Source organism: Orcinus orca, chromosome 4 (genome assembly GCF_937001465.1).
Source record: "Orcinus orca chromosome 4, mOrcOrc1.1, whole genome shotgun sequence".
Lineage (NCBI taxonomy): Eukaryota > Metazoa > Chordata > Mammalia > Artiodactyla > Delphinidae > Orcinus > Orcinus orca.
In genome coordinates, this window is record NC_064562.1 from 111975027 (window position 1) to 112002906 (window position 27880).

General features: G+C 41.1%; 1 protein-coding gene and 1 long non-coding RNA gene across 16 annotated transcripts in view; one reads left to right on the plus strand and one right to left on the minus strand.

The window, feature by feature from the left end:
* LOC117197712 (uncharacterized) overlaps positions 1-27880 on the plus strand; it is a 180266-nt gene that overhangs the window by 50341 nt on the left and 102045 nt on the right. The window lies entirely within an intron of this gene.
* Positions 1-27880, minus strand: part of CC2D2A (coiled-coil and C2 domain containing 2A) — a 137868-nt gene that overhangs the window by 44832 nt on the left and 65156 nt on the right. For all 15 annotated transcript variants that reach the window (XR_004478510.2, XR_004478511.2, XM_033410669.2 and 12 more), the window contains 5 exons: positions 26950-27106; positions 25743-25978; positions 15669-15846; positions 3734-3890; positions 1414-1561 (listed from right to left, as the gene is read on the minus strand). Coding sequence is in view for 13 of the 15 variants with exons in the window: in XM_033410669.2 (XP_033266560.2) it covers positions 1414-1561; positions 3734-3890; positions 15669-15846; positions 25743-25978; positions 26950-27106 (876 nt within the window). In the remaining 2 variants the exon portion in view is untranslated. The remainder of the gene's footprint in view (positions 1-1413; positions 1562-3733; positions 3891-15668; positions 15847-25742; positions 25979-26949; positions 27107-27880) is intronic.

The following is a 27880-nucleotide window of genomic DNA, read 5'->3' on the forward strand; positions in this document are numbered from 1 at the left end:
CAGATTCATTGATTAGCTCTAGTAGTTTTCTGGTGGTATCTTTAGGATTCTCTATGTATAGTATCATGTCATCTGCAAACAGTGACAGTTTTACTTCTTCTTTTCCAATTTGTATTCCTTTTATTTCTTTTTCTTCTCTGATTGCCATGGCTAGGATTTCCAAAACTATGTTGAATAATAGTGGTGAGCGTGGACATCCTTGTCTTGTTCCTGATCTTAGAGGAAATGCTTTCAGTTTTTCACCATTAAGAATGATGTTTGGGGCTTCCCTGGTGGCGCAGTGGTTGAGAGTCCGCCTGCCGATGCAGGGGACACGGATTCGTGCCCCGGTCTGGGAGGATCCCACATGTCGCAGAGTGGCTGGGCCCATGAGCCATGGCCACTGAGCCTGCACGTCTGGAGCCTGTGCTCCGCAACGGGAGAGGCCACAACAGTGAGAGGCCCGTGTACCACAAAAAAAAAAAAAAAAAAAGAATGATGTTTGCTCTGTGTTTGTTGTATATGGCCTTTATTATGTTGAGGTAGGTTTCCTCTGTGAGTTGGGGCTTTATCAACAGGGCTGCATCTCTCATCACTCACAGTGTTTTACCTCCTCTCCTGAGGAGCTGGAGCTTTCACCCCCAGGAAATTTCTCCAGCATAAAACTCAATGAGACAAATGCAAAAGGCTTATATTCAAAGACTTAAACGAGCCTCCACTGGAAATGCTGCCAGGGTCCTGGCTGAGAAAGGCCTTGTTGTTTTTATTGCATGGGTACAAGCATTTGCACTGGATGGAGAGGGTGTAAAGGGAAAAAAACCAGCCCCAGTCTGTTTTTCCACACATTGAAAATGAGTCTTTGACTTGGGAAGTGTCTTCTTGGTGATCAAGATAAGTCCTTTTATTTTATGGAGGCAATTGAGACATCAGTGGTAAGATGATCCACTCAAGACACATCTATTGGGGAAGGACAGAAGCAAGACACAGTCCAGGCTGCCTGGACAGGCATCAACCACAAGGAGAGAGGGTCCGTCCATCTGGAGTGAACTAGTGAGGCCCAGAGTCCCTTTCTGCTGTTCTGAGTAGAAACCTAGGGCTAGCAATCAAGGAAGGGGGCTGAGAATAGGGACTTTCATATAATCAGAAGGTTCTACACCAATCATCATTTACAATGAACTTTACTGAGGGCCAAATATTGATATATACAGCTATGTGCTATGCACTTTCCCCATTTGTGAAATTGGGAAAAGAATACTTCACAGTTAATTGGTGAAGATTAAATAAGGTAAAGTGCTTTACTAATAAAAAAAAAAACTGAAAATACTGGCACATAACAATAAAAGGAAAGAATGTGATATTGCAAGATTTTTCCCACTGGGTATTGTTCATGCCAATGCTGACATTGCTCATCAGCTTATTCTAGCCATACATTACCTTCTAAATCCAATATTCTGCTGTGACAATGGAGGAATTAAAGGAATCCCATTTTCTCCAATGGCCCATGCCACACTGTTGGACACTTTCCCCGAGGTCATTAGAATCAGTTGATTACTACCATCAGCTTCAAATGAGAAGGGTACTCCTGGGGAAACAGCAGATTAAATAGGATGTTGTTTAGAAAGAGGGAGTGAGCCCAGTACTCGTAAGAAAGCAGAAAGTAGACAAATGGAACAGAATGGGTGGGAGTGGTGGGGATGGAACACATAATTCAAATCAACATCACTGAACTTCAGGGCATGACGCTCACCATCGGCCACTTGGCTCTATCTCTTGACAGCAGAGTGTAGGCGTTATAATAAACGGTGCACTTTGGAGTGGGACCAACTGCATGTATATTCTGGTTCTGCCACTTGACAGCTGTGTGGACAAATTACTTAACTTCTCTGAACCTTGATTTCATTGTGTATAAAATAGGGAACATAATAGTACCCCCTCTTATGGATTACTGTGAAGACTTTCATTTATTCATTCATTCAGTAGATACTTCTTTGAGCTCCTACTTCAGGCTGGCACTATTCTGGTCACAAAGATAGCAGTAAAGAAACAAAACTGATAGGAATCCCTGTTCTCATGGAGTTTACATTCAAGTAGGAGAGACAGGATATAAGAAGATAAGTAAGAGACATGGGCAGTATGTTAGAGAGTGATAAATGCAAAAGGGAAACAAATTAGGGAAGGTGTATAGAAAATGTGTGTTTGGAGAGGCAGGGGTTGAATTTTCAGAAGGGGTGGCCAGGGAGGGCCCATGAGAAGTCAATTTTGAATAAATGCCTGAAGAAAGCTAAGTGAGGCATGTAGGTATCTTGCGAAAGAGCCTTCTTGGCAGAAGGAACAAAGGCAAAGGCCCTAAGGTCACAGTGTGCCTGGAGTGAGGAACAGCATGTTAAGTGAGGTAAAACCTGCAAAGACTCAGACATGCCTGGGAAACGCTGACCACTCCACAGATGCTATTGCTCAGCTGTTGTAGCGACGGTAAAGCCTCACTGATTTGGCGCTCACTGATTGGACATTAGTGATAAAAAAAAGTCTCGGGGCAGGGCATTTAATCAAGTAAAGGAAGTAAAGATTTTCAAGCATGAAATATAGCAACTTCATGCTTTGGGGAGTTCCAGTTAATATTTTTAACACAAAAACAATACGACTGTTAACCCTATAACAGCATCTTTGTGTTTTTCAAAGATCTTTCCTTCATACTGAACACTCCATCTTGATCTTCAGAATAACCCTATATGACATTAAGGGTGTTATTATTAGATCCATTTTATGAATGAGGAAGATGCTATTCAAAGAGGTTACATGATTACTAGGATCACACAGCTTGTCAGTAGCAGAGCTGGAACTAAAAGCTTAAGCCTCCAGACTTTTAGACTGGTGATCAGTTTAGAGACTCAAAGAATTCTTGAAGATAAAGTTCCAGACATGCTCTCATAATAAAAAATCACCAGGCACGTGAGGAAACAGAATCAGAATCAGACCAATAAGCAGATAGGTGTTGGAATGATCAGATACAGAATATTGAAAAATATTTTAATGTGTTTTAAAGAATAAATGAATGAATTAATGAATAAAAGAAATGATCGAGAGTGTCAGAAAAGGACAAAAAGTTGTCAGAACTGATTGTAAAAAACTAAATAGAATTTCTAGAGGTGAAGAATGTAATCATTGAAACAAGAAACGCAGTGATGAGTTTCAATGACTGGACATAGCCAAAAAGTGAATTCATGATTTGGAAGACTGACTTAAAGAAATTGCACAGAATATAAAAGTGAAAAAAAGAGATGTCAAGTATATTAAAGAGAGGTTAAAAAACATGGTGGACAGAGTGAGACGGTCCATCATATATTTAATCAGAATTGTAGAAGGAGATAAGAGAATATTATTTAATAATCTCCCTATTTATTTCAAACTTTTCAACCTTACAAATAACACTGTGAGGTACATTTTTTTTTTATGCACAAAGTTTTGTCTTCATTTCAAATTGTTTTCTTAGGAAAGATTCCTAGAAGTTGAATTAAGGTGTCAAAGGCAATCTAAAGGCCCTTAATTCACATGGTAAAACTACTTTACACTTGCATAGTTATATGACTTTTTTGGCCACTCATAGTATATAAAAATGACTTTGCCAAAAATTGTATATGATTATTGCTTTAATTTTTCTGATAGCAATTTTATAATTGTCTGCTGTCTGATACGTGAAAAAAAAGATATGTTCAAATTTGACCATGAATCCATTAGCCATTGAGGCTTTCCATACCACTGCCAACTCCCTCGTGGTCCAGTGTCACATGCTGGTTACTGCTAAACTCCACTTCTTCAGTGGGAGCTCTTCCAGAGACAACAGTCGTTTCAGGAATAGGCAGAAACACTTCTGCTAGCAAGGTGGTACCACTGTGTCCAACTGTTTCATATACCTGAAATTGAGGAAGGGAACAGCCAAATAAAAACAGCAGTAAAGGGTGCTCACTCCCAGATAATGAGTACATTTTCCTGTGCTGGTCACTGTTCTAGTCAAGAGCACCCATCTCAGAGTGGAAAGTTGAGTTGTGTTGCTATGGTCTCCATGGAGACCAGGTTATACCCTATTTATGGTCACGTTGTTGGCACCCTGTCCTCTTGCCTGGCCTAATCTCCTGGGGTAGAGAGGTTAATCAAATTATCAGGCGACTGCAATTGTTTCTATGTCAAACTAATACACAGTAGTTTGGAGAATGGGCTTCCTCTTTCTCCTGGTTCAGATTATTTCAGAGAGAAACGCCATCAGGTTGAAAGGTGGGACAATATGGACATGCCACTAGATGGTTCATTATCTGCACCAACCTCAAAGTCAATAGGAAACGCACGATACCTAGAAGTACTCTAGGGTATCAGGTTCAAGTCTGTTATTTGGTAAATCTCTCAAAGTTCTTTCCTTCAAGACCTCATTTTATTTGTTAGTTGCTGAAATCCTATCCAGCTTCTTCTCAGGCCTTCTCCCAAAATGGAGCTAACTTGACCACCTGTAGCTCTGATACTAATTACCGTGGTGTGTCTTACTGTAATGCCATCACAATGAGATGAAGGACCCATTGCCAGGGCAACCACAGATTATGAATACACAATACAGTCTCAGTAGGACCCTCTGCTTCCCCTGTATTCTTGGGTCATTTCTTTTGTGGTAAAAGATAAAATATTCCACAGCTCTGCTGGCTTCCTTTCTATGTTTTATTCTTTCTTCCCATGAGGCCTCTCTGGCTGGTACACATTTCTCTAAAATGCAGATTTTACTCTCTTATTTCTACAAATTAAGTACCCCTGTTTTTCTTCTTATGCAATAGAGTTCCCTCTGATTAATACTTTCCATTTACCACCTGCATGCACAAAAATGACACTACGGAGCCTCTCTGCCTACCCTCCTCGTATCACGGCATGTGATATGAATTCTTGTCCAAGGATAAGGATGAGGATGGATTTGTACTGGGCTGCTATCCTGGCTTCATCTCCCTGGTATCTACCAGCTCACATTTGCAAGATGGCTGATTGAGCTTTGAGGGGCTACTGGGGCAAAGACAAAGCAGAGACTGCATAGGAACTGAACTCAAAACCCCAGACTTAGTACCACTGTGAGGTATTCTAACAGGCTGGCTGCACCAAGAAACCTGTGATTGTTCAGGGCTTACCTCTGCCTAATTCAGGGGCTCAGCAGGAAGCCCATGAGTGGCACATTTTAGCCACGCTCTCCGAATTCATCTTTATCAGTAGATAGGTGATTTTTTTTTTCCTTATTAAAAAGATCTTTTAGGGAAAATTTCAAATATATGTAATCTTAGAAGAAGAATATACCATGAACCCATCACCTACCTAGCTTCAATTACCATTAACTTATGGCCAATCTGGTTTTATCTACACTCTCAACCATTTGACTCTCCACCAGTATTTTGAACTCAGACATCATTTTACTGTAAATGTTTCAATATGTATCTCTAAAAGAGAAGGATATAAAAAGGCATAATTACAATACTGTTATCACAGCAATTCCTTAATAATGTCAAATATCAGTAAGTTTCAAATGCTCTTTAGATTACTTTGAATTAACATCACAATTTATTCCATACGTTACAATTGATTGGTATGTCCCTCAAGTCTCTATTAATTTATAGGTGATCCCCCTCTCTTTTTACATTTTTTAACACTTTTTCTCTATATTTTTATTGGCTCAGAACTCCAATGGAGAAAGGAGGGCCATTTTTTTTGCTTACCTCAACCTCTCATAAGAGCCTGCCAGTTTTATAATATCACAGACCTTAAAGAACATGTAGCAGGTTGTTGTTTATTGCACAGGAGACCTTGGTTTGACCTGTTCAGTTATGGACTCACTGGCATCAAGTTTCAGTCTGAGAAAATGGTGGGTTTTTCTTTAAAATTTTTTGTACTTCCCCCCAAATTTTAATTCACTGAGACATTCCTTTGTATGAAGCCATCTGTTATCTCGTTTCAACTTAACCACAATCCTATGAAGGACGGTTTGTGGTAAAGATTAAGCGCGATAACAGACCCAGCAATTCTAGATTATGGATGTGTGTGGCTCGACAAAGGGGAGAAACTTCCCCTAGTCCCTCATCTCTTAAGTCACAAAGCTGCGATTTGAATCTACAACTGTTTCACTTCAAAACTCGTACACTTTTTCTTACATCTTCCTCATTGGTCAAGGAAAATCAGAAAGGTGATTAAACAATTAAGAAACCTTTTAAAGCCATAACCATGATCCATAAAGTATAATTACTTTAGATAGATTGGTGAGAAATAATGACTGAAAGATAATTTAAAATCTGAATGAAAGAACCACAAAACATGGAAGTGCTATAAAAACAATGGCTACAATCAAAGGTTAAAGGATCACCTTAGCATGGGCCATCGTGATCAAAAGACCACCGAACTCTTCCTGTCTCTGACTTCCTCTCAGACCCTCAAGGGGCTTGCTTGGTCTCTCAGCAAGGCGAGGGTGCACTGCCCACTTCGCGCAGGGGCTTTACCTCCCTGGAAGGTGCCCCCGCTGTACTGGACACTGAGTGAGACCTGCCACATGCCCACCCATACTTACTTAGGTGCCACCACCTTTCCCTATGATTTCGCTGTGAGAATGCTTATTCCCTCTATTGAAATTCGTTGTTTATGCATCATTTGTCTTACTGGATGGTGAGATTCCTGAAAGTAGGGATCTTGTTTGATTTCCCTTTGACTGCTCAATACCTACCATCTGTGAATTAGTATATTAAGATGGGAGCAGGTTAACTCTGTTTTTTTTTTTTTTTTCCTGATTTTTTGGACAAAATTTATTTATTTACTTATTTTTACAGAAGAGACTATTTATTTAGAATGAGAACAAATCACAACGAAGTATAAATTTTAAAAGCTGGGAAATGCTATAAACTCACAAAATCCAGAAAAATAACACCACAATCCATTTTAGAACATTTCGTCACCCTGAAAAAACTCTCATACCCGCTAGCAGTTATTTCCCTTTTTACCTCCCCTTCCCGACAGCCCTAGGCAACCACAAATATACTCTGACTCTATAGATCTGCCTATTCTGGACATTTTAAGTAAATGGACTCATACACCTTGTGATTCTTTGTAACTGACTTCTTTCACTTAGCTTTCATTCTTAATGCTTTAAAGAATCAGCCATGTTGTACCATGTATCAGTACTTTGTTCTTTTTTTATTGCCAAATAATATTCCATTGTATGGCTATGTCACATTTTACTTGATGGGTATTTGGGTTGTTTCCACTTTTTGACTATTATGAATAATGCTTGTATGAATGATCAACATCATTATCCGTCAAGGAAATGCAAAGCAAAACCACACTGAGATACTATTTCACACCCACAAGGAGGGCTGCAATCAAAAAGGCAAATGAAAACAAGTGTGGCAAGGATGTGGAGAAAATGGAAACTCACACACTGCTGGTGGGAATGTAAAATAATGCAGCCACTTTGGAAAGCAATCTGGCAGTTCCTCAAAAGGTTAAACATAGAACAGTTAATAGAAGTAAGTTGTTAGATGATAAATCCATGGAATGGAACTGTTTTCTTCTCTGAACAGCTGGTAGACTTGGGTGTAGTACGGCTCTCAGATTTTTTTACCTGACTTGTTTTACTCCCCACATGACTGTCAGCTCCTCCCACAGCCTGCAGAGGGCAGTGTGGTGGACAGGACAGGGCAGCCTTGTGGTTCAACTGGTCTGGGACTGAATCCTGACATTGCAACTTACTAGCTGTGCTGTGTGACCTTGGGCATGACATTCCCCTCACTTTTGCTCTCATTGTAAAATGAGGATGTTACCCAAAGCTCAGCAGGAAGGCAGTGGTGCAGTTTAGCTGAGATGGATGAAAAGCCTCTTTCCCTCTGTATAAGCTCAATAAATGTTTCTTCCTTCTTTGTTTGGGCATACAGTTGACAACAAGCATGTGCATTTTTATAATACTCTGAAGTTTACAAAGGTCTTTCATAAACATGATAACATTTCCCAAATATCTCATTAAATCTTGTTGGCCAATTGATTTTATTCAGCTTTATGACAAAAGAATTTCTTTTATTTAACTTAAATTTTAACTTGTAAGAATGTCTTTTCAAGACACACAATTTTTTTTCAAGGAAGACATTAAGTTTCTGAGGCCTTATAGGAATTTTATGGCATATTCCATATTTATAATTAAATCATCTGTATTTCTAGGAACCCAAAGGCAAGGAGGTGAAAAACAAACTACATTAAGCCTTAAATGCTTTAAAAAAATCAGGAGCTAATAAAACCCTTCAAGTTAAGGCAATAGAAACCATACCAACAGTCAGAAAATACCATTTATGCTGGTAAAATGCTTTACAAGATGACATAAATGCAGTATTTAGTATTTAGTTAAATCTTGCCTGACTTTGTGTCTTTCTTAACCACTCCTATGACTAATGAATTCCCAAACAGCCCAACACCCAGGGCAACTAAATCAGGGTGTGAAACACATCTAAAAATAAAAACAAATCCAAATATTTTTCAGATTCCTTATATCCCCTTCCATAATAGAATTCAGTGTTTGTTTACTCAGCTGCACAGGACAAAATTTCTATATTATCTGACTCCAGTGGCTTTGCAAAAACATCCCTGCTAGACTTTAATAGTTTATCAAGTATTATATTGTGGAAGGACCTTAAGAGATGCCTCTGAGCTTCTGTTTTGATTTTTAATTCCTTGTGGATGTGCTGTGCTGGTCACCACGGTTAATGATGCCCAATAAAACATGCAGTTACTACATAAAGGGCATTTCTGGTAGATGTCAGTGGAAGGGTCTGTTTCCCCGTCTCCAGAAACACATTCCTGTCTAGTGTCAGAGAGGAAATGAATTGGAGAATCTTGGTGCTGAGTCTGTAGGACAGAGGCAACTACAGACTCCGGGGGAATGGAGGGGACTACTGTCTCAGAGGGTAATAATCAACTTTTTTTTTTTAAATAAGGAAAAATGGATACCATCCCACAAAGCCCAAAAAAAAAAAAAAAAAATCCAAAAATTTCCTAAACTTTTTACCCTACCTTTTAAAGGTAGCCAGTTGACGTTAGTAAACTTTGTAAAATAAGAATTTCTTTTATTTAAATTAAACTTTAACATGTAAGATCTGTCTTTTCAAGACACCCTAATTTTTTAAATAGCAGTTCTATTTAATGCTAGGATGAAATGCTATTTTTTTTTTTTTTTTTTGGTGATACGCGGGCCTCTCCCGCTGCGGAGCACAGGCTCCAGACGCGCAGGCTCAGCGGCCATGGCTCACGGGCCCAGCCGCTCCGTGGCACGTGGGATCCTCCCAGACCGGGGCACGAACCTGCGTCCCCTGCATCGGCAGGCAGACTCTCAACCACTGCGCCACCAGGGAAGCCCAGAAATGCTATTTTTAAAAATCAGAAAATGGGCACTTTGGGCTTTATAGGTATTTGCAAATCACTTTTTGTATAATTAAGTTTAATTTTCATTTTCTTTCTAAGTCAGGGGTTCTCAGCCTCAGCACTGTTGACATTTGGGGCTGAACAATCCTTTGTTGCAGTATACTGTGCTGTACATTGTAAGATGTTTAGCAGCATCCCTGGCCTCGACTTATTAGAGGTGCCAGTAGCTCCTCACCACTTGTGATCATTAAAATGTCTCCAGACATTGCCAAAAGGCACCCCCCGGGGGGGGGGCAACATAATCTCCATTGAGAAGCACTGCTCTAAGCAAAATGAGTGTTTGTGTGTGTGTGTTTGAAGGTGGAATGTTAATGAAGAAACAAGACAGGAAATATAATTTATGTTCAACTGTTCAAAAATTCCTGTTGTATAAAGCAAGGCAGCGTTGAATTCAGAATAGCAATTAGATCAACTGCTACCAAATTGGAACTATTTATGTGATTCTTATTAACTTCTCCTGCATTTGGAATGGTGTTTGCTTTAACTCAACACTCTGGTGCAAATTTACCTGCTAACAGTATTTAGAACTGTATAGATAAGACAAACCTTAGAAATGTAGGGGCGTTAAATTTAGATAAAAAAGAATCCATCGTGAAGTAGTCTATACTGCATGGTCTTAAGTCATGTTTCTCTTATTTTAAAACCTAAACAAAACAAAGCAAAACAAAACACAGCAGTTTTGTATTTTGCACATGGTGGCGTTGGATTTGGTATGAGTGGCTGCCCTGTAATCTCAGCCACCGGTGATGTTATCATCCAGTCTGTTAATTGTCTCTTGGTTGATGTCCCCATTTCCCTTCAGTGTTGGATCAAACCTTCCTTACTCTTGTGCCCACAGACTCCCCTCCTTCACTGAAAAGGCTGTGGGCATTGGAGGTGAACCCCCTTACTGCCAGCTTTCCACCCCCTCCCTTGTGTCATCACTCTTGACTCAAAGGACCATGCTATTCTGTCTTGATCCCACCCCTCCCAGTATCCTGTGGCATTCCTTCCCTCAACACTCCCACCCTCTTTCCTTCCCTTCTCCCACCCACTCCCCCTACAACTTTCCTTTTTATTTTCCAAGTCATCAATGTTTTCTGGACTGGCTGCTTTTCCCACAGCTGACAACTGTGCTCCATTCAACTACACCCTAAAGTAAACCATGGTCCCCTTTCAGACCCCTGATCCAGTTCCCTCCTTCCTTTCCATGCCAAGCTTCTGGGAAGGAGTCCCTTTTGGTATCTTTATTTTCTCTCCCCCTGTCCCACTGAGCTACAGGAGGGTTATCAAGGACACTTCTCCAAATAGGATTGGTTTTCCCACTTGGAGAGTGCAATTCTGCAGAAGAGCCAGGGAAATCAGGAGAGGGTCTGGGAAGGGAAACTCGAGTTATTGCCAACTTGGTTAAACAGAAAAGTTCCCTATCTCAATCCGCATGCCAGGAATATGAAAGCGCAACAGGATTGCTTCATAAGGAAAAAATAATAATGCTAAGATATTTCAAAGCCACCCAGCAGTATTACACAACAGCTGTTAGTTTTGGGGAGTCAAGAAAATGAATATGGGGTGATATTATAGATGTGAATGATAAGGAAGTGAAGGTCATTATCACAAAGCTTTTTTATTTCTAAATCAAACTTCTTTTTTGTGAAAACACCAAGCATTTATTTTGGAATGACCTCAGAAGCCAGACCTTTTCAAGACCGTTCTGGAAGGGCTCTGGTCCCATTCCAGCTCCCATCCTGTGAAGTCGCATCTCACCCTTCCCTTGGGGCCAACTTTGATTCCTTTTCTTTTTACTCCCTCTAGTCAAACCATCATCAAGTCCTGTCAGTCCTTCTTTCAAGGCTGCAGTGTTGCTCTAATTAATTCCTTCCTCCCATTTCTGCTGTGAGGCCCAACCCCATCCCCTCACTCCTGGCTTTCTGGGCCAGCCTGTGGACTTCTCTTCTTCTTTGTAGGGCTGCCCTGGCATTCCTATCTCAAGCCTGACTAGGAAACACTGAGCCTTGTGGTTCAAAACATGCAAGAAGTCAGACATCACAATCAACACTGTTCCCTTCAATAGTCCTGTGTATCGTACTGCACTGAGCGTTGCTTCTTTGTAGTTGTCTCTCTCGCATCTCCTAGCTGGATTTAAAGCTCCCTGAGACAGGGCCGTGTATACCTCCCTTTATACATGGCTTCCAATGCTCCACTACACTCCTGGCTCAGCATCAGACCCTCAGCTGGCTCTCAACAGTTAAGCCACATTCAGGGCTTGGTTGTTGAGTCATCAACTGATGCATTATAGTTCTGACAATCTTGGAACATTTTCTGAAACACATTACCCTCTAAAGAAATCTGATAGCACTGGCATAAACAGATGCATTTAAGATGATTTTTCTTATCCTCCTGAAGTTGCCAGTAATCCTTGAACCTTCCCTAATTCAAAACTTGCAGTTATATGGAAAATTTCCAAATGACACAGTACTATTCCTAGACAGTCAAAATACAATATCCTCTAAATTAATTTCATCTATAACCACTACTCAATTATAAAAAATTAGGCCATTGAGCCATTATGATATGTAATTTGATCAGTTATCAAATCTTTATGGATAGTTTAAGAACTTACCCAAGACTCCTTTAATTTGTAATTTTTTAAAGAAGATGACGTGATTCAGCTCTTAAGGCCAAGATAATAGCTTACAAGTGTATTCTTAATATTGTAGGATAAAGTTTTGTTTTTTAATTTAAAAATTCATTTCATAATATTTTAGAGAATACCCTTTTCACATTACTTTATAAAATTACTTTGATTGTAATATCCATAGCAAGTTAATATTCAAGAGAGTCAATGGGAGATAGTATAGGAGGCTTCCTTTATGTTTTAGAATATATGTGAAATAAAGTCTTGGTACATTAGTGGAAGGTGGAGGATGTCTTTCCTACATGGTAATTCAGAACATTTAGAATGGCCCAGAGTGGGAGAGGGCTTCACAGACTGGCCAGGTGGTCTGAGCTCTCACCAACCAACAGGGACGCAGGCTGGACACCCGGATGCCAGGGCCTTCTCTCCTGTCCTTCGCACTAGCTTCAGTGTGGGAGGGTCTCTTTCAGAGGCCCGCAGTCCTTCCTACCTGCCATGTTCTGTCTGCTGCTCTCCCTGGCCTCCCTCTAGCTCTCTATCTGATCTTCTCACGTGAATCTCGGTCTTCCTCAACATCAGTTTTTCCTCTGCAGGGGAGGAAGGGGAGGAGTCAAGGATGAATCTCAAACAAGGGGGCAAACTCTGCGTAGCTGAAATCTTTGCTATTCTGTGGATGTGGGACAGGTAAGACTCTTAAGGGCCCCCAGCAACCTCCCATGGTGAAGAGCAGGTGACAGCAAAGCATCGAGCTGGCTTTTGGAGTTTGTGTTTATTTACTTTCTCCATCAAGTTTTATTCTTCACTTAGACAGTTTTCCCTGTGCAGTTAAGTCTTGCTTTAAACTGTAGCTAAAGCACACACAAGTGTGCAGGGCCAGGGCAGGAGGGTTCATGTGGGAAGCAGTAAAGATGTGGGGCTTCAGAACCAGCAGGGTGTGACCCTCCACCCAAAGGCATTTGGATTTTAAATGTTCCAAAGCCCTTCGCCATGCAAACAGAAAGACACTGCCTTCAGACTCTGCACTTCAGAGAATCTCTGGCTAAGAAAGGCCTCTCGTGGTACAAAGCATACCAGATTTTCTAATTTCAACAAATCTGAAATGGGATTGTGCCTTTGGATCCATGGTGCCTCGTAGTTAAGTGACTCAAATAATGGTGCCTCTCACAGGGAGAGATGATGGGATGAAATCCAGTCAGCAGGATCTCAGAGCCCCTCAGATACAACTTTGCTAAGGGACAGAGGAAGAGGAGCCCTCCACGTAGGCAGTCAGGCTCAGCAGGGGCTCCAGAGGAGCAGGGGTGCACAGTCAGCGTGGACCTGCCACCACGGGCAGGGTTGTTAGTACCAGGCAAGCCCACCAGCCATCCACTTGGAGGTGCCCTCAGCCTCCCTTCCCAGTGCAGAGCTGGGTGACTCTCTGCTCTCACCTTCAGGCACCATCACCCCATCATGCAGAAATGTAGAGATTATTTTCCCACAGATATTCATAGGGAATTTTCAGGCTTAAGAAAAACTCACATTTTCACCAAACCTCCGCATTCAATCCCCTTTCTCATATCATTCTTTATTTTAACAAAATCTCCTTACTTTCTCCTCTCACCCATATTAAGTTGAGCAGCAAAGTAAGTTCGTTCTGTTTTTCTTAAGTTCCCAAATACATAGACATTTCCTTAAAAATCAGATGGGTTTTTGCAGAATTATATGAGTGACTGGACTAAGCCTAGCACTAAACTTTCCAGAAAAACATTTTTCAGTTTTGTAGCTATCAATGCTGTTATCAGCACAGCAAAGGAATTTGGCCTGAGTCATGATGCTAGGTGCTTTGTACATGAGGATCACCCTCAGCCCTCACCACCCCCAGATCAGGGATGAAAGGAGAAGGACAAAATTGCCACAGTCTCTGGAAAGCCCCAAACCCAGGTGGTTGACCTTGCGTGCCCAGTGCTGACTGGTTCAGGGTCACCATCTCATTTCTTGGCATCCCTACTTCATTCTGAGCATTTCTACTGTGCTTCCTTCCCACTGTCAAAATAACCCCCTATCTTAGCTGTTTCAAACTTCCTCTAGGAGTTTTAGAAGGTTTTCAACTACCTGAGTCTAGACAGGGGTTGATATTCAAAACGTTGAACGGTACTCACAGCCAAGTGCTAACCAATCACAAGAGCTGTTACTGTACAAGGGAACAGGGTCCTGGAGGCATTAACCTTGTTCAGACATACCCTTTAACTGGTCCATTGTAAGAAGGTCCAGAGGGTCTTGGAAGTGGGGTCTATGTGGCCAGGGTGGCGTTTTGGGGGTCCAGGACGGAAACTCTTTGCTATTCAGTAGAGAAGTATTTAAATATTTTAATAATTACATAGCTGTAATTGTATCTGCAGACTTAATGTCAATTACAACCAGTAGGTAGTGGCAGCCTGGAGTACAGTGTTGAGAAGGATTCTGAAGTTATATCCAGGCTCAGTGGGGGAAAACAGGGCATGATCAATTGTCATTTCTGGCAAGGGTGGTGGATAAGAATGAGAAATTTCTGCACAAGTGGTGGATGAGGATTAGTGATTTCTGCATGGGTGGTAGATGGCAAACAAAGGCACCTGTGCCACATATTTGCAAGCCTAAGTAACATGCCTATTAGTACCATAAAAGAGAATCTGTCAGCATCATAAGAGAGGTTTCGCCGTAAGAACAGCAAGCCTAAGACACTGTAGTAGATTGAATAGTGTCCTCTAAAACTTCATGTCCACCTGGAACCACAGAATGTGACCTTATTTGGAAATAGGGTGTTTCCAGGTGTAATTAGTTAAAGATCCAGATGAGCATATACTGGATTAGGGTGGGTCCTAAATCCAACGAGAGTGTCCTTGTAAGAGACCAAAAAGGACACACAGACAAGAGAAGGCCATGTGTAGATGGAAGCAGAGATGGGAGTGATGCTACCGCAAGCCAAGGAACACCTGGAGTCACCAGGAGCTGAAGAGGCAGGAAAGGTTCTTCTCTAGAGCTTTTGGAGGGAGCACAGCTCCACTGACACCTTGATTTCAGACTTCAGGGCCTCCAAAACAGTGAGAGAAAAAATGGCTGTTGTCTTAAGTCACCAGGTTTGTGGTGCTTCATTATGGCAGCCTTAGGAAACTAAAACAGACACAAATAAATGTATTGCTAATGGTGGCATTTAGGCTAGTGGGGAGCTTTACTTATTTTTGGGGATCCTAGCACCTGTACCCCAACCCCCCATTATAACCACCTGTGATTATAGAAGTTGATTTCTCTGGTATATTATGCTAGGATCTTGGTACAGCGTGACGTTGAAGTTCTCCGATGAATGAGCCAGAGACCTCTCTACAGTCCCCCATCCTCCCTCATCCCCCCACCTCGTCTAGAGACACACACTTGAGCACTGTGGCCAGTTACTCTGCCAGCATTTCTAGGAGCCAAGTGGGGTAACAGATCTTTTCTGCCAAGACCTTAAGACGTGCCCAGGAAGAGCTGACCTTCTGTTCCCCTTGAGAATCTATCAGGACACCAGCATAGCCAATGGATGATTTAAAACCATCTCGCACCTGTGATGACCAAAAATTCTTGGGACAGTGACTATAATTAAAATATGTACCTGAAGTGTTAAACTCTCCGGCCAGTTGAATATTTTCAAGTTGAAAATCTGTCCAAAGTGAACACGGAAGTCGGCCCCAAGTGGCCGACTGTCGGTCCTGGACACTTCCTTGTTGTTGAAGGTCACCTTTAAATACAGCGAGCGCCTCTTGACGTCCTCCCTTCGCAAGACCTCCACCCTGCAGAGTGAGACCATTCACTGGTGGGTCAGTATTCATTTACTAAGTATAACTGGAGTGTTTGACAAATGGTCACTGACCAGAATAAGATACACTGGAGCTGGAGCTTCAGTCCCTTTAGCCTTCATTGAACCAAGGCAGTCATAGGTCTTGCAGCACTTAATATAATAAATAGTATGTGTGATATGAAATAAGAGGCCCTGAAAAGGCCACAGGGGATTTAGAACTGTGCTAAAGCATCACTGTGCTACGGTCTCCTTAATTATTTCAAACAACCCTTACATTTGTATCCCAAAGTTTAAAGTAAACAGAATTATATTATTTGTTAAATGGAGTGAGTTCAGACCATAAAGGCTAGTAGTGATTTATGTTTGGGGAGGATGTTTTAACCTATAAATATAATAGCATATTGTAGCAGTTGGGTCAACTCTGCTTTTCCAAGATCCAAGCTTTTTCTTAACATTTTCCAATGGTGAGTCACTGCTCACTGGCTGCAGGGGATTAAGAAATGTTCCTTATTGTTAAAGGTCATTTGAATCCCAGTAGAACATAGGAGGTATCCAGGCAAGCATATCATTCTTTTTTTTTTTCTTTTAACATCTATATTGGAGTATAATTGCTTTACAATGGTGTGTTAGTTTCTGCTTTATAACAAAGTGAATCAGCTATACATATACATATATCCCCATATCTCCTCCCTCTTGCATCTCCCTCTCACCCTCCCTATCCCACCCCTCTAGGTGGTCACAAAGCACCGACCTGATCTCCCTATGCAATGCAGCTCCTTCCCACTAGCTATCTATTTTACATTAGGTAGTGTATATAAGTCCATGCCACTCTCTCACTTCATCCCACCTTACCCTTCCCCCTCCCCGTATCCTCAAGTCCATTCTCTACATCTGTGTCTTTATTCCTGTCCTGCCCCTAGGTTCTTCAGAACCATTTTTTTTTTGTTTTTTTGATTCCATATATATGTGTTAGCATACGGTATTTGTTTTTCTCTTTCTGACTTACTTGACTCTGTATGACAGACTCTAGGTCCATCCACCTCAATAAGTCAATTTCATTTCTTTTTATGGCTGAGTAATATTACATTGTATATATGTGCCACATCTCCTTTATCCATTCATCTGTCGATGGACACTTACATTGCTTCCATGTCCTGGTGTAAATGTTGCTGCAATGAACATTGCAGCACGTCTCTTTTTGAATTACAGCTTTCTCAGGGGATATGCACAGTAGTGGGATTGCTGGGTCATATGGTAGTTCTATTTTTAGTTTTTTAAGGAATTTCCGTACTGTTATCCATAGTGGCTGTATTGATTTACATTCCCACCAACAGTGAAAGACGGTTCCCTTTTCTCCACCATCTCTCCAGCATTTATTGTTTGTAGATTTTTTGATGATGGCCATTCTGACTGGTGTGAAGTGATACCTCATTGTAGTTTTGATTTGCATTTCTCCAAAGATTAGTGATGTTGAGCATTCTTTCATGTGTTTGTTGGCAATCTCTATATATTCTTTGGAGAAATATCTATCTAGATCTTCTGCCCATTTTTGGATTGGGTTGTTTGTTTTTTTGGTATTGAGCTGCATGAGCTTCTTGTAAATTTTGGAGATTACTCCTTTGTCAGTTGCTTCATTTGCAAATATTTTCTCCCATTCTGAGGGTTGTCTTTTCATCTTGCTTATGGTTTTCTTTGCTGTGCAAAGGTTTTAAGTTTCATTAGGTCCCATTTGTTTATTTTTGTTTTAATTTCTATTTCCCTAGGAGGTGGGTCAAAAAGGATCTTGCTGTGATTTATGTCATAGAGTGTTCTGCCTATGTTTTCCTCTAAGAGTGTTATAGTGTCTGGCCTTACATTTAGGTCTTTAATCCATTTTGAGTTTATTTTTGTGTATGGTGTTAGGGAGTGTTCTAATTTCATTCTTCTACATGTAGCTGTTCAATTTTCCCAGCACCACTTACTGAAGACACTGTCTTTTCTCCATTGTACGTTCTTGTCTCTTTTATCAAAAATAAGGTGACCATATGTGCATGGGTTTATCCCTGGGCTTTCTATACTGTTCCATTGATCAATATTTCTGTTTTTGTGCCAGTACCATACTGTCTTGATTAATGTAGCTCTGTAGTATAGTCTGAAGTCCAGGAGCCTGATTCCTGCAGCTCCATTTTTCTTTCTCAAGATTGCTTTGGCTGTTCGGGGTCTTTTGTGTTTCCATACAAATTGTGAAATTTTTTGTTGTAGTTCTGTGAAAAATGCCATTGGTAGTTTCATAGGGATTGCATTGAATCGGTAGATTGCTTTGGGTGCATAGTCATCTTCACAATGTTGATTCTTCCAATCCAAGAAAGAGAGTGGTATATCTCTCTTTAATTTCTTTCATCAGTGTCTTATAGTTTTCTGCATACTGGTCTTTTGTCTCCTTAGCTAGGTTTATTCCTGGGTAGTTTATTCTTTTTGTTGCAGTGGTAAATGGGAGTGTTTCCTTAATTTCTCTTTAAGATTTTTCACCATTAGTGTATAGGAATGCAAGAGATTTCTGTGCATTAATGTTGTATCCTGCAACTTTACCAAATTCATTGATTAGCTCTAGTAGTTTTCTGGTAGCCTCTTTAGGATTCTCTATGTATGGTATCAAGTCATCTTCTGCAAACAGTGACAGCTTTACTTTTTCTTTTCCGATTTGGATTCCTTTTATTTCTATTTCTTGTCTGATTGCTGTGGCTAAAACTTCCAAAACTATGTTGAATAATAGTGGTGAGAGTGGGCAACCTTGTCTTGTTCCTGATCATAGTGGAAATGGTTTCATTTTGTCACCTTTGAGAACAATGTTGCCTGTGGGTTTGTCATATATGGCCTTTATTATGTTGAAGTAAGTTCACTCTATGCCTACTTTCTGGAGAGTTTTTATCATAAATTGGTGTTGAATTTTGTCAAAAGCTTTTTCTGCATCTATTGAGGTGATCATATGGTTTTACTCCTTCAATTTGTTAATATGGTTTATCACATTGATTGATTTGTGTATATTGAAGAATCCTTGCATCCCTGGGATAAACCCCACTTGATCATGGTGTATGATCCTTTTAATGTGCTGTTGGATTCTGTTTGCTAGTATTTTGTTGAGGATTTTTGCATCTATGTTCATCAGTGATAATGGCCTGTAGTTTTCTTTCTTTGTGGCATCTTTGTCTGGTTTTGGTATCAGGGTGATGATGGCCTCGTAGAATGAGTTTGTGAGTGTTCCTCCCACTGCTATATTTTGGAAGAGTTTGAGAAGGATAGGTGTTTGCTCTTCTCTAAATGTTTGATAAAATTCACCTGCGAACCCATCTGGTCCTGGGCTTTTGTTTGTTGGAAGATTTTTAATCACAGTCTCAATTCCATTGCTTGTGATTGGTCTGTTTATATTTTCTGTTTCTTCCTGGTTCAGTCTCAGAAAGTTGTGCTTTTCTAAGAATTTGTCCATTTCTTCCAGGTTGTCCATTTTATTGGCATATAGTTGCTTGTAGTAATCTCTCATGATCCTATGTATTTCTGCAGTGTCAGTTGTCACTTCTTTTCATTTCTGATTCTATTGATTTGAGTCTTCTCCCTTTTTTCTTGATGAGTCTGGATAATGGTTTATCAATTTTGTTTATCTTCTCAAAGAACCAGCTTTTAGATTTATTGATCTTTACTATTGTTTCCTTCATTTCTTTTTCATTTATTTCTGATCTGATCTTTATTATTTCTTTTCTTCTGCTAACTTTTCGTTTTTTTTATTCTTCTTTCTCTAATTGCTTTAGGTGTAAGGTTAGGTTGTTTATTTGAGATGTTTCTTGTTTCTTGAGGTAGGATTGTATTGCTATAAACTTCCCTCTTAGAACTGCTTTTGCTGCATCCCATAGGTTTTGGGTCATCGTGTTTTCATTGTCACTTGTTTCTATGTATTTTTTGTTTTCCTCTTTGATTTCTTCAGTGATCTCTTGGTTATTTAGTAGTGTATTGTTTTGCCTCCATGTGTTTGTATTTTTTACAGATTTTTTCCTGTAATTGATATCTAGTCTCATAGCATTATGGTCAGAAAATATACTTGAAATGATTTCAATTTTCTTAAATTTACCAAGGCTTGATTTGTGACCCCAGATATGATCTATCCTGGAGAATGTTCCATGAGCACTTGATAAGAAAGTGTATTCTGTTGTTTTTGGATGGAATGTCCTAAAAATATCAATTAAGTCTGTCTTGTTTAATGTATCATATAAAGCTTGTGTTTCCTTATTTTTTTTTATTTTGGATGATCTGTCCATTGGTGAAAGTTGGGTTTTATGGTCCCCTACTATGAATGTGTTACTGTTGGTTTCCCCTTTTATGGCTGTTAGCATTTGCCTTATGTATTGAGTTGCTCCTATGTTGGGTGCATAAATATTTACAATTGTTATATCTTCTTCTTGGATTGATCCCTTGATCATTATGTAGTGTCCTTCTTTGGCTCTTGTAATTGTCTTTATTTTAAAGTTTATTTTGTATTATATGAGAATTGCTACTCCAGCTTTCATCTGATTTCCATTTGCATGGAATATCTTTTTCCATCCCCTCACTTTCAGTCTGTATGTTTCCCTAGGTCTGAAATGGGTGTCTTGTAGACAGCATATATACAGGTCTTGTTTTTGTATCCATTCAACCAGTCTATGTCTTTTGGTTGGAGCATTTAATCCACTTACATTTAAGGTAGTTATCAAAATGTATGTTCCTGTTACAATTTTCTTAATTGTTTTCATTTCATTATTGTAGGTCTTTTCCTTCTCTTGTGTTTCCTTCCTAGAGAAGTTCCTTTAGCATTTGTTGTAAAGCTGGTTTGGTGGTGCTGAATTCGCTTTGCTTTTGCTTGTCTGTAAAGGTTTTAATTTGTCTGTCAAATCTGAATGAGATAGAGTAGAATAATCTTGGTTGTAGGTTTTTCCCTTTCATCACTTTAAATATGTCCTGCCACTCCCTTCTGCCTTGCAGAGTTTCTGCTGAAAGATCAGCTGTTAACCTTATGGGGATTCCCTTGCATGTTGTTTGTTGTTTTTCCCTTACTGCTTTTAATATTTTTTCTTTGTATTTAATTTTTGATAGTTTAATTAATATGTGTCTTGGTGTGTTTCTCCATGGATTTGTCCTCTATGAGACTCTCTGTGCTTCCTGGACTTGATTGACTATTTCCTTTCTCATATTAGGGAAGTTTTCAACTATAATCTCTTCAAATATTTTCTCAGTCCCTTTCTTTTTCTCTTCTTCTTCTGGGACCCCTATAATGCGAATGTTTGTGTGTTTAGTGTTGTCCCAGAGGTCTCTGAGATTGTCCTGAATTCTTTTCATTCTTTTTTCTTTATTGTGCTCTGTGGTAATTATTTCCAGTATTTTATCTTCCAGGTCACTTATCCTTTCTTCTGCCTCAGTTATTCTTCTATTGATTCCTTCTAGAGAATTGTTAATTTCTTTATTGTGTTGTTCACCATTGTTTGTTTCATCTTTAGTTCTTTTAGGTCCTTGTTACACGTTTCTTGTATTTTCTCCATTCTGTTTCCAAGATTTTGGCTCATCTTTACTATCATTACTCTGAATTCTTTTTCAGGTAGACTGCTTATTTCCTCTTCATTTGTTTGGTGTGGTGGGCTTTTACCTTGCTTCTTCATCTACTGGGTTTTTCTCTGTCTTCTCATTTTGCTTAACTTACTGTGTTTGGGGTCACCTATTCGCAGGGCAGGTCATAGTTCCCATTGTTTTTGGTGTCTGCTCCCAGTGGTTAAGGTTGGTTCAGTGGGTTGTGTAGGCTTCCTGGTGGAGGGGACTGGTGCCTGTGTTCTGGTGGATGAGGCTGGATCTTGTCTTTCTCGTGGGCAGGACTGTATCCGGTGGTGTGTTTTGGGGTGTCTGTGACCTTATTATGCTTTTAGGCAGCCTCTCTGCTAATGGGGGGGCGTGTTCCTGTCTTGCTAGTTGTCTGGCATAGGGTGTCAAGCACTGTAGCTTGCTGGTCATTGAGTGGAGCTGGGTCTTAGCAGTGAGATGGTGATCTCTGGGAGAGCTTTTGCCGTTTGATATTACATGGAGCCAGGAGTTCTCTGGTGGACCAATGTCCTGAACTCGGCTCTCCCAACTCAGAGGAACAGGCCTGACACCCGGCCGGAGCACCAAGACCCTGTCTGCCACACGGCTTAGAAGTAAATGGAAAAAAAGAAGAAACAAGGAATGAAATAAATAAAATAAAATAAAATAAAATAAAAAGTTATTAAAGTAAAAAATAAAAAAGTAATAAAAAAGAGAAAAAAAGAAAATGAAAGAAAGAAAAAACAGAGCAACCAAACCAAAAAACAAATCCACCAATGATAACAAGTGCTAAAAACTATACTAAAAAAATAAAAAATGACAGACAGAACCCTAGGACAAATGGTAAAAACAAACCTATACAGACAATATCACACAAAGAAGCGTACACATCTCACAAAAAGAGAAAAAGGAAAAAATATATATATTAAAAAAAAAGGAAGGGAGCAACCAAATCAATAAACAAATCTACCAGTGATAATAAGCTCTAAATACTAAACTAAAATAAATACAAAACCAGAAACAAATTAGATGCAGAACACAAACCCCAAGTCTACAGCTGCTCCCAAAGTCCACTGTCTCAATTTTGCAATGATTCATTATCTATTCAGGTATTCCAGAGATGCAGGGTACATCAGGTTGACTGTGGAGATTTAATCTGCTGCTTCTGAGGCTGTTGGCAGAAATTTCCCTTTCTCTTCTTTGTTCACACAGCTCCTGGGGTTCAGCTTTGCATTTGGCCCCAAATTTAAATTTTGGCCTTTGCTTGTAGGTCTCCTGAGGGCGTCTGTACTTCACCCAGACAGGAGGGGGTTAAACGAGTGGCTGATTTGGAAGCTTTGGCTCACTCAGGCTGGGGGTAGGGAGGAGTACGGATGCTGGGTGAGCCTGCGGCGGCATAGGCTGGCGTGACGTTGCAACAGCCTGAGGCGCGCCCTGTGTTCTCCTGGGGAAGTTTTCCCTGGATCACGGCACCCTGGCAGTGGCGGGCTGCACAAGCTTCCGGGGGGAAGGTGTGGATAGTGACCTGTGCTCGCACACAGGCTTCTTGGTGGCTGCAGCAGCAGCCTTACCGTCTCATGCCCGTCTCTGGTGTCCGCGCTGGTAGCCACGGCTTGCACCCATCTCTGGAGCTCGTTTAGGCAGTGCTCTGAATCCCCTCTCCTCGCGCACCCCGAAACAATGGTCTCTTGCCTCTTAGGCAGTTCCAGACTTTTTCCCAGACTCCCTTCCGGCTAGATGTGGCGCACTAGCCCCCTTCAGGCTGTGTTCACGCAGCCAACCCCAGTCCTGTCCCTGGTATCTGACCTCCGAAGCCCGAGCCTCAGCTCCCAGCCCCCATCTGCCCCGGTGGGTGAACAGACAAGCCTCTCAGGCTGGTGAGTGCTGGTTGGCACCAATCTTCTGTGTGGGAATCTCTCCACTTTGCCCTCCGCACCCCGTTGCTGCACTCTCCTCTGTGGCTCCGAAGCTTCCCCCCGCGCCGTCACCCCCTGTCTCTACCAGTGAAGGGGCTTCCTAGTGTGTGGAAACCTTTCCTCCTTCACAGCTCCCTCCCAGAGGTGCAGGTCCTGTCCCTGTTCTTTTGTCTCTGTTTTTTCTTTTGCCCTACCCAGGTATGTGTGGAGTTTCTTGCCTTTTGGGAAGTCTGAGGTCTTCTGCCAGCGTTCAGTAGGTGTTCTGTAGGAGTTGTTCGACATGTAGATGTATTTGTGGGGAGGAAGGTGATCTCCACGTTTTACTCCTCTGCCATCTTGAAGGTCTCTCGAAGCATATCATTCTTATAGCCACGAAGTTAAAAAAATCAAAACCTTCAAGAGCGATCTTTAATTTTATTGTACATATTTGCAGAGATGCCCACTACAAATTCCAGTTATTGGTTAAGCCAATAGCAACTCAAGTTTGTTAAGGAAATTAAAAGGTTAGAACATAAAAATCTAAAACACACTCAGGGTTTTTTGGGTTGTAGTTTTTTTTTTTTTTATATTATGATGTATAGACACAACATGACACTTATCATTGTAACTATTTTTAAGTATACCATTCAGTGGCATTAAGTACATTCACAATGTTGTGCAACCAACACCACTATCCTTCTCTAGAATGTTTTCATCATCCCAAATAGAAATTCTGTACTCATTAAATTGAGTGGGTAGTTTTAACTTTCTACCTCTCCATAATTTAGGCCCATCCCAGGCATGAAATTGCTCAGTTGACTTGAATTTTTTTTTTTCTATAAAAGACATTTAACAACAAATCTTGAGAAATATCCAAGACCCCCAAAGACTTCACTCAGGGTTTTTTAAAGGCTTATTCCCAATACTGCAACCTCATGCCACCAACAGACCTAAAACACCTCCGTCTTCTGTATGGCCCCCTTTGACCTGATGGCCTGATGAAGAGGGTGGCTTATAATCATTGGCTTGGGGCAATCTGGTTTATAGTCCCCAAGCCTAGTGAAAACTCAGAAACTTCAGACTGAGGTATACATTCTTGGTCAAAATGGGACTCACCATAAAGGATTGTAAAATCAAGCCTTAATTTTCCCTTTAAAAAACATGCTCAAAATCACATATTTTGAATGTTCATAACAAAGTTATACGGTATGGTATTTGTGGCCTGAAAGTAGCTAATTTAGTGCTGGGGAACAGTTTACTTATGTATAGCATCTGAATGCTACGAAGTTGAGAGAATACATGAAAATGCACAGGGAGCTACGGTGTAAAAGTAAGTTATTAGCATATTAATAGAAGTTTGAAACTAAGAAGATTGTAGGGTCTTATAAAGACATCCTGGTTAACCCCTGCATCCTAATATCTCTGATGCTGACTTCTCACTTTCTATGGTGGAGTATTGAAGATTCAAGTCTGAGATATTCCCTGTGTTCATGATAGGTCTTCTGGGTACTGGAGTATTAGGCCTGGGATCTGGTGGTAATAATTATTTCAATATATTTCCTTTAGTAGATAACAGTATGGTTTAATATGCATCAGAATCACCTGGAAACCTTGTGAAAACACAGTTTTCTGGGCCCTAACCCAGAATTTCTGATTCAGCAGGTCTCAGTAGAACCTGAGAATTTCCAACAAGTTCTCCAGGGATGCTGATGGTGCTGGTCCTGGGGTTACACTTTGAGACCCATCTCTGTAAAGTATAGGAAAGAAATAAATAGCAAACTTAAAATATTTTTATTAAATTACAAATTTCTAAAAAAAAGATGAACATATATATGTGTGTTTATGAACTTATTATATGTATAGATTTATAAACGTTATATAACTTTTAGGGATCACATATGAATGACTAGAGATGTAATTCTACCAGATCTGGAGGGCCTCAGATGGCCTTGACTTTATCTCAAACTATAGGGAATATCCACAGTTCCTTTGGGAGGCTCTGTGAGGCCTTCAAAGACAGCAGGTGGCCTAGGAGCAGCTGAAATCAAGGGCCAAGGAGAGATCTGGGTGTCTGTGCCAGGGACAGGGGGTGTGCCAGCAGTGGACAAAAAAAATACACTGAGGTTACAGATAAAGGCTCCGAACCAGAAGCCATGCAGGCAGGCACTGTGCAGAGTGTCCCCTACAGGCAGCTTCTGGTAATGAGCTCCTGAGTGGCCAATGGCGATGCGTTGGGCGGGTGAACCATATGAAATCGCCAAAATCTGGACAAATACCTGCAATTTCATATCGTCCAACCTAATATCTACAGAGACTTCATGATTCTCCTGATCATTCCATGTCAGTCAGGAGATGTACATTCCACATGGTGCAGTGTGTGTGTCACATGTCAACCTCAGTTATGTTTGGAGCATCTGCTCACCTGGGACACTGGTCGTTGGGTGTCACATTCCCCGCAAGGCTCAACTCTGGGACCAGCATGGGCTCCCCGGGCCTCCTCCGGCTCTGGGCTGCTCTCTCCCTCACCTGTTGCTCTATCACAGCCCGATCTGTGGGCTCTGGAGGGACAGGTTTCACGGGCTCCTCCCCGGGATCTGGCTCCTTCATCTCATCAGGACGTTCTTCGACTGCTTGTTTGTTTTTCTTCTTTTTGGCCCTCTGTTGGGTAAGAGGCAACCTTATGTCAAACAGGAATTTTGGAATTTCTTTAAAAAGCACAGTCTTCAGAATCAGATAGACGTGGATGCAAACCCAGCTCCACCTCAACCAGCTGTGTGCACTCAGGCAGCTCAAGCCATTTGACCTGTCCATGCCTCAGTTTTCTCGTCTACAAAGTGGGAACAATTATAGGAAACTTTTTCCAGGTCTGTTGAAATGAGGTAATGTCTGGAAAGAACTTATCACAGTGCCTGGTCCCCAGAGAGAGCTTAAAAAAGTTAACTATTCATCTGCTCATTAGTATTGGCTCTAAAGACCGAGGATACATCTCTTTTTGGCTGCACACGCAGCATACGGGAGTTCCCCAACCAGGAATCGAACCTGTGCCCCCTACGGTGGAAGCACAGAGTCTTAACCACTGGACCACCAGGGAAATCCCAAGGATACATCTTGAAATTAAAGTAAGGCTTATGAATACAACTGACACTGCAGGTCACCTTGATCTATTACTTATTGTCCCTGGATTACTTATTACTTATTGTCCAATTTTGCAATGTCATATGTATAAAGTTATATAATTTTCTGGGGGAAGCCCAGAAGCACCAATACCCTACATTAGATAGGGTAAGCCATGTAAAATAGTAAAATACGTATCACAGAGCTTGACAGGCACATGAGCGATTACCAGGTTATTGCTGGTTCATTCAAACAGCCCCAGGATGATACAGAGAACTGTTTTTGGAAAAATCTTTCTCTGGTATCAGCAGGCTGGGTGGCTTTTTCAACAAGTGCATTAATCAGTTCATTCTCTCATCCTTTTGTCCCCTAGCGAGGGGGCTGGGAGGGAGACAGAGCACAGCAGGCAGGGGACCCCAGTCTGTGTGCCCAGTTTCCCTCCTCCTGTCTCAAGGTGCCTCTACCCAGACCCTTCCTGTCCCCCAGGTCAGCTCTGTTCAAGGCTGTTTACAGACCTGGGCTTTCTTCCAGGCTTTCCACTGCTGCTGTGCACTTCTGTATTCCTCGATCTTCTGTTCGTACTCTTCCATGTGCTCTTCCAACAATTCACTTATCTCGGCCTGAATTTCTGCTTCATATGCTTCTTCATCAGCTTTCTGGTCAACTTTTTCCCTTTAAAATAATTTATAGCACCTTAGTTATTTCTTGAAATTAAGTGATAGAGTAATAATAGCAGCAAATACCTGTATTGGGCTTGCCGTGTGGCAGCTCCTCTCCTACAAGCTTTGCACAGGTGAGCTCACAACCGTGTGAGGCAGATACTGTTACCTTCAGCATTTTATACACTAGGAGACTGCAGCACAGAGAGGTTAAGTAACTTTCCCAAGAACACACAGATGGTGAATGGAAGAGCTGGAATATGAGCCCAATCTGTTTACACTAAGCCACAAAGCCACGCTGAGTTAGATGATCCAGATGGCACCCTGACACAGTGCCTGCAAGTTCTCAGCTGACAGAGGCAGCAGTTTCATTGTAGTTATTTTGTTAATTCTTCAAGTCTCTGAGGAACCACTTCATTATGCTGCTACCAAATCCCTGAAGCTACTTTTTTGACTTTGGATTGACAATTTGAATTTTTCTTTGATGATTCTGCTGACAGTGCATTAATGTTCAGCCTGACCCAGAGCAGTGCTTCCCGCAGTGTGTTCTGTAGAGTTCTGGTTCTATGAGGTGCCCTCCAAAAAAAAGGTGCTGTGGTCAAATCAACACAAGATTGAACAAATGTGAAGTTTCCATGTTGCTTTGTAAAGGGCTTTGCAGAGCCCTTTACATGCGGATGGGCAGTGTGACTCCCCAGGAGGGTGGGGGAGGGCAAGCATGGTATCCAGCACATCCCACCCAGCACTTCAGAGTTGTTTCAACCCATCCCCTGTGCTTATCTCCTAA